The sequence below is a fragment of the Xiphophorus couchianus genome, chromosome 12 (genome assembly GCF_001444195.1).
Source record: "Xiphophorus couchianus chromosome 12, X_couchianus-1.0, whole genome shotgun sequence".
Lineage (NCBI taxonomy): Eukaryota > Metazoa > Chordata > Actinopteri > Cyprinodontiformes > Poeciliidae > Xiphophorus > Xiphophorus couchianus.
This window is the reverse complement of record NC_040239.1, coordinates 24,271,825-24,285,434: the sequence shown is the minus strand read 5'-3', so window position 1 is coordinate 24,285,434 and position 13,610 is coordinate 24,271,825. Positions and strand designations below refer to the sequence as shown.

The following is a 13,610-nucleotide window of genomic DNA, read 5'->3' as shown; positions in this document are numbered from 1 at the left end:
TAAAACCGGTTTTGGCAAATCACCTTGCCAAAAACGGCAAGGTGAAGCAATTTCAACTTTTTTGAGAGACCATCTAGAGGCAAAAATAAACCCACTGCTTACATACTCAGCAATATCTAACCTTAAATCACTGAAGCTAATCTGCTACGTCATGATGAAAAGAAGCACAAAAAAGCAAATTTAAACACTAATTTAGTAGCTGCAGTTTTATTACAATTAAATTCTGCACTGCTGAATATTTTTTGTTAGGAGGTTGTTTTAGTATGTGTGCGTGAATGCATTACATGTAAATACCGTTCTCTCCCTTGCAACACTCTGCCCCTAGTTTCCCTTTTGCTGACCAGGAAAATTAAGAAGCAAAACGAGGGTTTTAAGAGCATTCCTTTCATGTCTTGATGCAAGCTTTGGCATCGCTTCAAACATCAAGATCGGTTTCATAGAAATCCTTTTCCATCTAAAGTAAAAAGCGTGGCAGTAAATCTGCCCGAGCCTCCCCCGTAACACTTCCATAAATGATTCATTCAGCTCAGTTTAGCTGATGCAAAACAGAATGTTAGCGAGTCGTGGACAGAGGCAGAGCTGCAAAAAAAAAAAAAAAGGGGGGAGACGGAACAAACTGCTTAGTAATTTCATCAATCTCTCACGTATAAAACTGGGAGAAAGGAGTGAGAAGAGCATGGTATACACTGATAATAACTTTTATGTCACTATTCAGAGGTCATGTTTTTTAATCTTTCAACCTAAAGAATTGTGTTAGTCTAAAATATAACCCGAGCCGCGCAGAAGCAGTTGAGATTCATCATGGTTGGAGATAAGAGCTGCCTGATCTCCTCCCTCTGCACAGACTAGCCTAGAACTACACGGGGGAGATAAGATGGAACTTTTGTTTGAAACCTGATGAGAAGCCTCTTAATGAAAGTGCTGCGCCAAAAATAATCTTTTTTCTTCATGTTAGTCAATCAAGAAATCGTGTAGTTAGGGGTGGGGGAGAAGAGAAAAAAAAAACAGAGGAGAAAGAAAGTAATTTTGCATAATCAGTGAGCACCATCTGGAACAATTAACCAAATTCCACAGAACTCAGAGGATCAGTCATATTGGCTTATTAAAGATCCAGAATTATACAAGTAATAAATCCTTGGAAAAACGAAGCGTACCCCTGCCTGTCACGACTATTTTAACTTCAAATACAGTGGAATACTTGATAAGGCTGAAAAGAGGAGATTAATATATGCAAATTATGTGGAGCATTTAAAAGCCCCCCAACAACTGTCTCTGGGTTTTTTTCCCTGTCTCTTATTACAGGGCTTTATGTTTTATTCATACACCAACTCACCTGTCATTTCATAAGCTATAATATTATGAGGGTATTATTAAACAGTATAAAGTGGAGCTTTAATTGGAAAGCTCCATTGCATTTTCCAATTATTTGGAGCAAATTAAAAGCAGATGCACATAGTTTAATAAGAATTCTAATATTGTTTCCTGAAAATCAAAAATCACTGTCATCCTGCCAAGATATTTTGCAAACCCGAGTTAATTTTGAGCCTCCATATTTTTTTTCTTCTCTGAAGGATGGTCTGTCTAGTGTCTGTTAATTGAAGTTCTTCTAATGGATAGGGAAATAATTGCTCTCCATATTATGTTAGATCAGGGCCAATGTCAGTGTTTATTTTTGATTAACGCTATAGATATGCAAATGTATTACTTTATATTAGATTTAACTTTTCATCAGGTGGACGACTGCCAAATGCTATACGTCGCTGAGCTGGTAATAAAAGCAGCCTGCAATCCAACATGCGCAAAGGAAGTTTAATATGGGAGTTTTCAACTAATGCATTTGCATTTTTTTTAAACTCAAAGACAGATTTTTTTTTCTTTTTCTTAATGCACAAACAATCTCTTTCAAAATATCAAGATTTACTGTCAAAGCATGAATAATAGACCTAATTGGCTGAGGGAGTTGGCATGGATCAAAGCAATGCCGGTGAAGGAAAGCAAAAAGGTTGAGAGAGGAGGGGCAGGGGAACGGGGGAGGCTGAGTGCTGCTATGAACACTTGATAACTTTTCAAATGAGCCTGAACTGTCAAGTGATGGAGGGCTTCAAAATAAATGTGAATTAGATTTTAATATTCGGGTAATAAATGTCAAAGCTTCTGCACATCACATGTGAACATGATGTGACTGCAGATGACAGATTTCCCAGACACGTTACCTCTCCTCACAACTCGTCTTTTCTTTCTTTCTTTTTCTTTAACCCTTTCTTTTTGTGTGCGGGGGTGCGTGTGTGTGTGTTGGTTGTTTTTTTTTTTGTTTTGTTGGGAAGTGACGGAGGGTTTAATCAAGAAAGCAGGCAATTCATCAATCCTAAAGAAGGCGCCTGTACAACCCTGACAGAGCGCACATGGTTTTAGACCAACTCAAACCTGGCCAGCTGTCAGCCCACCCCATCCCCACACACACACACACACACACACACACACACACACACACACACACACACACACACGCACATATGAGCATATATAGACACTAACACACACTCCAGCTCTATTGGGCTAACAATTATCACAAACAGGCTGTCGGCTACGACCTCACACTTGGTCTGCAGGCTATCACGTTGTTAATGAAGGGAAGTTGTGTACTTTCACATTTGCAGTGATGCTGTGATGCTGATGAGAACAGTCTGACAAAAAAAAAAAAGCAAGAAGTGTCCTTATTGTGGTGCTTATTGTATTTTATTGAAACTGCTCCTTTCACAAGTGGGAGAAGGCGGGAGTGTGTGGACCTGCAGAGGACAGGTTCTCTGCAGATAAATGATAAGTGCTGGCAGGGCACTGTGGAGTATGTGCATGCTCCTCATTGTCACTCAAACCCTGTCCCAGTGGATGGATCCCACACCAAATGCCACAAAATGTTCAGGAGTGTGACAATGTACTGTGTGTCAGGGCTTAACTCGCAAAACTAAATGATGCCATGTAGAAACTCTTTTCTTTCTTTTAGAAAGAAACAGTGCTTTTTCTCTCTTTTCAGGTTAATTCTGGAATAAATCCTGAATAAAAGTTGTATTATATAGCTACTTAAAAACAGACTTGTGTTAATCAGGATGGGTGCAGCATTGCTATTGCAAGCATGCGCCTCTGCTGGAGCAGCAGGAGGCATCCTCACCACATGGTGTCTCTCTCCAGCTAGATAAGAAAAAAAACCCGCCTGCCACATTCACCTGCCACAGCTCACACACACTTAAAGCCTCCAGTGTCTCAGCCCACTCTGGTTTTGTGGCGCTGAGGCTGTCAGAGCAAAGCGCCATTTCCAACCAAATTTACCTTTTTTTTGTTTGTTTGAGTTTTAGTTGTGGGGCATATTGCAGTTGTTAAGACTGGAATTTCTCCCCGACGAAGACAAAAGAAGCATCCAGTGCACAAGAGGTACATGTGCAAGTTTGGTATGTGATGGATCATCTTTGACGGCTGTTAATGCCGGGCTCCTCTGGGAAGTCACGTTCGCAGAGATTAGCAGAGCTCTGTACGGTGTCCGTCTCCGAGAAACTCCAATATGGGGAGGGTTAACTTTAAATGTTTAAACAGTTTTGTTATTTTTTTAAATCCTGGAAAACTTTTTTTAAAAAAACCTTTTTAAAAAGAGATGTGCCAAGAAATTCACTTTTGGAAAATGTTCAGCTTTATCAACCCCCACTGGTGACAGGGCAGTTGTAAAGTAAAAAATATTTCTCTTTTCGTACAAGTACCAATTGAAGAACAGTGAAGGTTTGCTATTTTCAACAGCAGTGAAAATGTTTGGAGCACAATTCAGAGGAAGCACAGACATAAAGTCGTCATTTTAGAGACAACAGTGCTTTCGATGGCATACCAAGACACGTCTGCGGTTCAATCGGACAATGAGAGTATTTCAGCAGATTACAGGAAGACTGAACATTTGAGCTTCCAACCTCTGTCTGTCACAGAACAGGCTGGATTTGGAAATGTTGGAAGGCTTTTGGAAATCCCAGGGTTAAGGATCTTCATTCTGTAGGAATCTGCTGTTGATTAGTGTTGATCACTAATGTAAGCGGAAGGATAGTTTAATATGTCAACCCCATAATTATTACATAGTTTAAAAATAATTCTAAGTCACTTTGCAGACTGCTCTCTCCCACACCCAGTGTGACATCGCCTCCATTCACGATAAAAATAACGATGTTCTATTATGGCTGTACAAGAGAAATCAAAATCAGCTGAAAACGTTTTCAGCCATACAAAAACCGGAGACCAGAAAGAAACCTGCTACAAAAATCTGATTTCTGCTTTCCTCAATTTGCCCTTTTCCCCCAAAGGTCACACCTGAAACATTTTGCGCAATTAATTTATTTGAAAACATAAAAGACATCAAACATCAAAATGTACCTGCATCAGTCTGTCATCTTTTACCTGTCATAGTGTAGATGCCATTGTTCAGCTGTTGATACTGTGGCCTGCTGATGGCGATCCTACTGAAAGGGAAAAAACAAATAAAGTGAATAAAATATACCAAAAACAGCTTATAATGTAAAAAAAAAAAGATAGAAAGAAACAGTGCTTGTCAAATGGCTTATTACAAGAGATGTATCTCAGACATTTTTAAAGAAATGCATTCAAAAATCTAATTTCCCTCTGAACACAAGTGGCTTCTGAACTGTCTAAAGGCAACAAAAAAAAAGAAAGAGTACTGAATGAAAGTGAATTCAGAGTGGAGAAACATGGTAGAAGTTCAACAGTGCCTCGGCTGCCCAAGGGCTTGAACAGACCTTTGGAGCGGGATCTTGTTAATTCTGAGGAACTGAGAGATTCCATTATTCAAAGAGAAGACAAGTTTTTTTTCTTCTTCTTCTTTTGCTCTTCTTTTTTGTGGCCTTGTATTACAGAAAACAGCACAGAATGCACTTTGTGGGTAGTTGAAGTTAACAAACCATATAAGATTGAAATCCTCATCAATCAAGCTATCATGAATTACACCCTGTGACTCACCCCCACGGATCGATAAATCCGCAGCAAGCAGAGAGGGGGGAGGGGGGAACCACAACTTTGAGAGAGAGCTGCTTAACATGACATGCTTTGGAGGTTAAACTATTTCCAGGATGGGTTTGCAGAACTCATGAAATTATAATGCGGAGAAGTTGGGAATTGCATTTAAAAGCGGGATCGAACAGATTTGCAAGTTGCTGTTAAAGAAGGAAGGGGGCATGTAAACTAAAACATTCACTAAATTTAAGCCGACGGCCAGATCTGCATATTCTGCGGGCGCCACACCTTGAGTTGTGACTTTCTGAGCTTTATCTCTCCGGACGAGATAAATAAACACAATAATTTCCATCAACAGCAATAAAACAAGAATTGTGACAGGCTGTGGTATTTATGAGATGAAGCCTGCAACTCAGATTTATTTGCAGTGAAAGGGTCGACTTTTCTGCACCTCATTTACATCAGCATTTGGCCATGTTAAATCCGGGCCAATGGTGAATTTTTAAAAGGTTGGCATCAATCTTGTGGGGAACAACTGCCACATTCAGTGCAGACTTCTTTTACCTCGCAAAGGTTGATCCCATTGCTGGAGAACGAAAAAAAAAAAAAAAAGAGGTACACATCTTTCAAAGCACAAAGACATCGCATGAGCAGATAAACTAGAGCCAGATGGTTGAAATGTCTTTTAGGGCTTGTGCTGCACGTTGTTATTGTCGTACAAATACTCAGAATAAACAAAGGAACAAAGAAAATGGCTTTAAGACTTATGTTAGAAATGGAAACACACGAGGGAGCTCATGAAATGCTTTCTTACACCGATAGAACAATTTGTAAGACTTTTTGTAAGATTAAAGCGTTTTGCTTGGGTAAATTTTAAATTAATATTTCTGAGGAGAAATTATGCAAGTTTTATGTTAAATGGACATTTGTAATATACAGTGGTCCTTTTGTATATTAAAAATACAAGAGGACCAAGTCACCTCCAAATTACTAATATGCGTTAATACCCGAGATCCCCTCTAAAAACGCTGAAGCACCAATAATATTTTATTGTGCTTTAATCAGCACCAATCAATCAGTCCACTGTACTTATTCTAAATCATTATTAAGACTACTTTGCTCAACTGGTCTGTCGACTCTAACAGTTTGATATTTAAACTCTTTCCTTAGCAACCAGAGGATTAAGGAGGTTAGCTTGCTCGCAAGTTTGACTTTAGTGTTTTAACCGTGACTTATGTAGCTAAGAAGTCATTGAAATTCCACTCATTTTTAAAAAAAGGAATGTGTGCGTGAATTGGTGTAAGACTGAAAGTAGCATGAAGCGCTTTGGGAACCCCTGGACTTTATAAAGCACTATCAAAATACAGGCCATTTACAAATTATTATTTAAAACCTATTCAACCAATTTAGCATGTAAAGCATTGCTTACTGGCATCAAGTGCCCAGGACGTCAACAGTAACTAAACCCCAAATAAACTTTGTTGAAGAAAAGCTGTAGAAATTCAGCCTATAAATTGTGAAATTTTCTTTTAAATGTTTTTAATTCAGCAACATAACGTAAAACTGTCTTATTATTGCCCTCTTTGGGTTTAAGGGTGGCTGCTGCAGTTAAATGTTCATGATGGTAACAAATAGGTACTTTGGACAATTCCCATCATTTATTAAGATGACATATTCATCTGTAGCTGCTGTTATGATGCACAACCAAGGAAACAAAGTATTGTTTTTAGAACTGTGAGCAGCTGACTATACCTGAACTACAACCTCAAATCCCAGAGGAAGTGAAGAGGAAGCTTTATGGATGCAGAGCAAAGACAGAACGACAAAGTTAACATTTTGGGCAAAGGTTATATCCCAGACTTTCTCTGCCTGGCTTTCTAAATATACGGCCAGATAGAGATTTAAAAAGAAATGGCTAAAGCAAAAGAGGTGGATTAGCAGCCCTTGCCAACTGATGATTTCATCGATGATGTTACTATGGAATATCATCTCTTTGTTATAAGTTGGACTGCCCACAGTATCACCGTCAACAACACTTTGAAGATACCTGGGTGGCAAAGGTTATGACAATGCTTAACTTCCATTTGGAGTAAATAAAGTATTGTGAATAAAATTGAATTGAATATTAAAACCCAATATAAACATAACAGCCTTACTGATTGCTAGGAACAATAAATGACAGGCTTAACTTCAGTTAAATTCTAATCAAAATAGTTTCAAACCGGTATGCTTCATCAGATGTTGAATAATACCAATATTTAACTAATATAATATTTAAAAGGCTCCATAGCTCTGTTTTAGAGTGTAAAAGCAGCCTCCTGGGCTGGTTTCCCTTCTGTCTACAACATCCCCCTCCCCAAAAAAACAGACAAAAAAAAAGCAAGTCTCAATCCAAATTGCTGATTTCTAAATACAATTTTAGGCGCATTGGAGAGGGTAGCATATGGCAAATCAATTAGACAACTAATTCTTAAAACAAAAACATGGCAAGAGCATTTGCTAATCAACAGCAGTGTTTGGGCCCACATTATGTCGGCCACTGGAGTTTTGAAAACAATTAATCCTCATTCCAGGCAAGGAGAGCCATATTGACACATACTCCTAATTTGAATATTCAATTACAGCGGAGTTCCTCATCAAATTATGGCAAAACTGGGAACAAGGCCTGAAATATTCACGCAATTACAGCGTGGATCAAAAGTGTTGTGTTCCCATGAAATCTGCCCAGGTTAAAATCAAATTAGCGCAGCAAAAGCAAAACTGCAACACAAAGGATCACTTTGAAGACACAAACTCTAATTTATACAGATTTGCCTCGTATCGAATTCATCTTTGTTTAGCGCAGGATAAAGAAAGGACTTGTATTTTTATAAAGATAAAACAAGAAGGTAAAGAGAAAGTGTGAGTGAGACCGTGGGGACCGGCAGGCAGCAGTCAGACGGGAGGTAAGAATGGGAGTAATCTCCCCGAGTGTGAGGAGCCAGAGCTGCATTACAGAGAGCTGGAAGCTCTTGTTTTGACACACATCTAGCCTCTCCTGTGACAACATCTCCACACCTTCCCCAGAGTGCCGGCACTGTTGCTTTGTGGGAGCTGCTTTCTCACCCATCATTATCCTCCTTTAAGCTCAGTGTCAGCTGCCGAAGACGGGATCCCTCTGAATTTCGGAGGCCCCCCCATGCGATCTCACCTGATCATTCAATCATTTCTGGCATCGCTGCTCATCCCTTTGCTTGATCTCTGCTTCTTCTCGCAACTTCCTTGAGCACAAAGTAATGAGCGAGATTGAGCTGGAAAGGATTGTTCCTCAGCACTTCAGACAGAAGATCTGTCTTGTGACAGTCAGTCACAATGTCTCTCTCTCTCTCTCCCTCCCTCTCTCTCTTGCTCTTCCGCTGGCAAGTCTTGGTTAACCAGCATGCAATGAAAGCTGATACAATACTCCAGCAGAGCTCTGCCAACGTGTGGAGGTTGACAGGTAGAAGACTGCAATTCTAAAAGTATTGATATGAATGCCAATTCTGACACTGATGACACTCTATATACTTCACCTGAAAAAGCTAGCTATGCAAAGAGAGAAAGAAGGAGAAAAAAGAAAAGGAAAAAAAAAAAACTGGCCTTGACATTTTTATCACCATACAGTTTGATTTAAAAAGTGGCCGTGTGTACAATAGCCTATTATTCTAAGAGAAATGTCAAAAACCTTGATTCTGAGTGAAGTGAAAGAAATTGCAATATTAGGACAAGGCTAATTTATGCCAGCAGTCAGTGTAGAGGTCAGATATCAGCCTCCGCAATGACAGTTTTATCAGGAGAACAAATGGCAGCGCTGGTCAGGAGGAGGAAGGAGGGAAGATACTTTACAGGATACATTAAAACGCTGACCGGATGGCGCGACGTCTTTACATTATAGAGTTGGGGAGTGGCTGATACGGCCTGTCTTGACAGAGAACAAGCTAAAGTGGTTGACATCTAGCTGTGGCCATGAATCAAAACAAAACGCCGTCACTGCTTAAAACGCCGTGTACCGACTTGATAAAGAGACTTTTAACACAAGGTCTAAACACTGCTTCACAGGCCTCCGCCGTCTGGCCGGGTTCACATCAACTGTATGGTATGTGGTGGCGGCTTGTGTGAAATGTCACTATTTTAGTCTTTGGTTCCTATGTTAAAAGGTCAGAGCATGGACACAAGCTACATCACTGCAACTGAGTTATATGCTGGGAATCAGAAACCTCCCCTCCCCAAAAAGATAAACATTTCGTAACTTTTGGTGATCATATTTAAGGTATTTTAGCGACACATTATAATGAAACTCTAAAATTCGTCATAATATTTCTTCTAATTTCACCATCTGCATGCTGATAAACAAGCTTTTTTTCTAGTGGAAGGGCTACAGCATAACCTTAGATCGTAACTGTTTTTGTATCTTGACAGAATAAATTTTGTTATTATGTGGTTAAAAGAAAAATCATATAATCACCATTTGATTGCAACTCGTCAACCGTCTCTGGAGCAGCAGCACGACAAAATGGCTAAAAACATAAAGCAGAATATAATACTTTGACTGCAATAGGAGTTTAGACTCAGTTTGATATAACTGTTATATTTTATCCAAAGATTTGCTTTGAATGATTCAACAAATCAGTTTAAGAACACAGTCAGTCTTTTGGGATGTGTGTCTCCAGCTTTGAACAATTGGAAGCCAATTAAGTTCAGTCACATTAGCTATGTTTTCATTGATTTTTTTTAGCAAACAAACAAAAAAAGAGAGAAAATGCAAATTAGGTGTGTGGTTAGGAGCGAATAAACCAGGCTAAGAAAAGCGGAATTTTGTCAAATGTCGACGTTGTGTATGGCTGTAACAAACAAGAGATAGATGTTGCTAGCAAGAACCACACATCTCAGAAAACATGGAGAGTCCTCCCACCCAACATAGAGGTTTGAACTTAAAAATGTTATGCTTCTAGTAAGCAACAAGCCCACCAGTGGATCGGAGCGTTCACTATGCTGGAACTTATTGAAGTAAATGTGTGTCAATCTCCACTTTTGTGCATTATCTCTTTTTCTTAAAACCACCTTATGCAAACAAAAAAAAAGCTTTTTACAAAACTGAGGAAGTTATTTAGAATTTTGCAGACTCCATCGACCTTTTCTAAAGCGATGCTTCAAATTTCCCTTAAAAAAACGTTGATGGATGGAGATTGTCTCTGCCTCCCCACAACATGAAACTGCCACAACCATGTGTCTCCTTGGATAGCATCTGTTTAGGGTTATGTACAATGTTTGTCTTACACCATATAATGTTTTGGTTGCAGGCAAGTGACATTTTGGTCTCCTATTAAAGAAGTCGGTGACCAGAGCGCCTTCTTCTATGCATTTTCAGTGTCGCCTATGCCTTTAAACAAAACAAATGGCAGCTTAACATAGAAACATTTCAGATTAACCATGCAAATAGCAATTCATTATATTCCTCTATTTTATGTAATGAGTTGAATAATTCCAATGTTGCTGATTGAAATTTTAAATCACTAAAAAGATGCAACAGTTCTTCCTCACAGATTGTGGGACATGTTTCCCCTTTCAGTTTTCAAGCGTCTCCAAAATAAATCACGGTGGCAAGCTGAAACGATCGAAAATTAACACTATTGACGACAAAATTTTGATCATCTGGTTACCGCTCTTCTTCCCCAGCAATAGAGAAATAGTACCAATGAAACACATCTGCCTTGATGAAACAACCTTGTGCATCCCATCATGATGCAACACGATGCAGCTACTCCGCATTGCTGGAGGTTGTGGGGGGAGTGATGGAGGGAGCAAGATTTGTGCTTTATGTTTGTACACAACACTAACAGGCTCCTTCTGCCTGAGGCAATGGGAGATTTGAAGAGGGGGATCAGCGCGTCTTCAAAATTATAAGGGTTATTAAAAATTTACACATTATTGACTGTATTTAAAACATCTTTTCCAGTGACTGTAAAGAGCACTTAAATTTAAGAGGTGCTGCTCTGCTAAGGTCATAAAGTTGCCTCAGAAAGCCTGAAGTGAGCTTGGAGTGGAGACTATTCGTGAGTATGTATAAAAGCACAGCTGAGTTGAGGGAATGGTGAGAGATGAGGAACTGCTTATAAACCGTTGTGTCAAGATATCTAATCTGTTACTTTAAAGAAGGAGCATAACTATTTATGGTTGTGTGTATGGCTGTCTGAAGTGTATGTAACTACACAGAAATAAATAGTCAAAAAGGGTGCGACGGTTTGAGTCGCCTACAGTCCCATCCTTATGTGTCAGTGTTTTACGGACGGAAAAACTTTCAAAAGAAGGCTCCCTGTCTGTGAAATGAATTTTAATGTTAATACAAAAACGGCAGCCTGTGATCTCAGCAGGCATCAGGAGGTGGAGGGAAGGGTGGGAGTGAGTCGCTTCGAGGTGCAATTTATTCCAACCTCTGAGCCTCACCGACTTGAAAGTGGGCTTCAAAAGAGCTTAGGATTACCAGGAAGAAGTCGTGAAGGGGGCGTGTTGGCCTGAGCTCCGACACATCAAAGATTATTGATCATCCAACTCCCAAATTGCGGCGGATTCGCAGAAAAAGCTCCAGTTTCCCGCTTTAAAACGGTCCGTTTATTGTTCTTATCCCACAGCAGCGACCAAATGCGAGCAGCAGCTCTGTTTCGAATTTGCCTCCCGGTCTCCGGCGCGGTGCTGCTTTTTAAGCGGCTTCAGTGCAGGATGGCGGCGCACTTCCCTTCCAGCTTGGCAAACACCTCAGCTGGCCTGTGCCAAAGCTCCACTCTCACCAAACAGGCACACCACGGCGGAAAGGAGTCTATAAATTGTTTATTTACAATTTGCTGTGGAAATCTCCTGCTCTTGACTGGGATAAATAATTCAGCTGTTTGATCTGAACACAGTACAAAGGTTCGCTCTGTTCACTCCGAGGCCCAAGGCGGAGGAAGCCACAAGCGTGCATGCTCCACATGGCGGAGATTTCGGGAGCTCTCCTCCCTTTCCTCTGCAGCTGTCACTAACTCTCTGGGCCACGTCTTCCTCCTCAGTGTCTGCACCGTGTCGGAGGAGTGGCCTTTCCTCTGTCTCTTGGGACGCCCCCCACACAAATAGCAGGAGTTTAGCCCTCGTTGAACTCCTGTTGTTGTTTCAGGGGATCCTGTCTAGTTAGAAATGTCTCTCCGGTTCACCCTCGCTCGCTGCCTTGTTGTCCAGACACGACCCTCAGAGGCAGATTGCCCAGTAGTGATCAATTGCTTGTGTCTTCATTGCCGTACACATGGTAGAGAAAGGTGCAACAAAGGCTCACGAGCACAGAGAGTGTAGAAAAAAAGAAGGATAAGCACAGGAGGAAAGTTGAGCAACAAGTTAGAAAACACAGTATGATGGTACCTTATTGTGCTGCACAGGGCGTCAGTTTTTGGAGCGCTCCTGGTTTGGTGAGATGACTGACTCCGAGGAACGTCTCCCATGCGATACCATATTCCCATATTGTTTATCTCTCTGTGAAAAACATCAAGATGAGAAGGAGAAGCTTGTGTAAAGTTAGTAAGCTTAATAATAGAACACTTATAATAACGAAAAAAAATCAGGATATATAAAGCCAAGAAAATTTTGTGGCTGATTTCATTCATTTCCAGTGACTATCAGCTCACCCTACACAGGTGTAGTTAACAAGCTGGTACTTGGCTTTGGCGGTGATCTGGATGTCACATACAGCTGTCTCGGCAGCTTCACGAGTGCTCATTTTCACACACAGCCTCCTCTTCCTCATGGCAGCTTCCTCTGATGAGTAAAGTCATGTACATGTGAGCGTGTCAGGAAGGAACTAGTGCATATTCACTTCTGTGTCCTCAGAGATTGTATATATATATATAAAAATTCCAAGAGACCAAGAGACACCTTCAGTGATGGAAAAATAATATATATATGCACAGAGCCTTGCAAAAGTATTCAAATCTTTCAACATTTACAAATTTTTTCACATTATAATTAAAAAAACTCTAATGTAATTTATTGGGATTTTATATAACAGACCAACACAAAGTGGTTTTGAGTAATTGTGTGGATTTTTGATCTTAAAAGTTTTTAGAAGACATCTGAAAAGTGAACTGTGCTTTTGTTTCAAACCCCCTCTGAGTCAATACCTCTGAAAATCAACTTTTTTCTGCACAATTTACAGCTGCAAGTCTTTCAGGGTATGTCTCCGCCTGCTTTGTACATCTTGACAATAAAATTATTGCCTATGTTGGGTGTTAAGTGTCTGCGATCGTCAGGTTTAAAGGCACAGATTCTTGATTGTATTGAAGTCTGGGCTTTGACTGGGCCTTTCTAATACATGAATATGTTTTTGCTCTAAACCACTACATTATGCTGTCACATTGTGAGGATGGTGTTTGGGATTACATGGTCAAAAAGTTTTATTTTACTCTCTTTTGCTACATGCTATATTCCCTACAAGGTCTGTCGCAAACAGGACTTGTTTTGGTTTTCTTGTAGCAATGTCTTTTCTCTTCCTAATCTGCCACAAAGGCCAGATTTCTAGAATGTAGCAATGTTTGCCCCTTCAATAGATGAGCTGTGAGTTACCAAGAGACTGTGGG

General features: G+C 40.1%; 1 protein-coding gene across 2 annotated transcripts in view; it reads right to left on the bottom strand.

Moving 5' to 3' along the window:
- mvb12bb (multivesicular body subunit 12Bb) overlaps positions 1–13,610 on the bottom strand; it is a 45,810-nt gene that overhangs the window by 15,601 nt on the left and 16,599 nt on the right. The window contains exons 5-7 of one of the 2 annotated variants that reach the window (XM_028032652.1): positions 12,663–12,792; positions 12,400–12,510; positions 4,426–4,487 (exon numbers count right to left, since the gene is read on the bottom strand). In XM_028032652.1, the coding sequence (XP_027888453.1) occupies positions 4,426–4,487; positions 12,400–12,510; positions 12,663–12,792 (303 nt within the window). The remainder of the gene's footprint in view (positions 1–4,425; positions 4,488–12,399; positions 12,511–12,662; positions 12,793–13,610) is intronic. The other variant, XM_028032653.1, reaches the window with a different exon arrangement.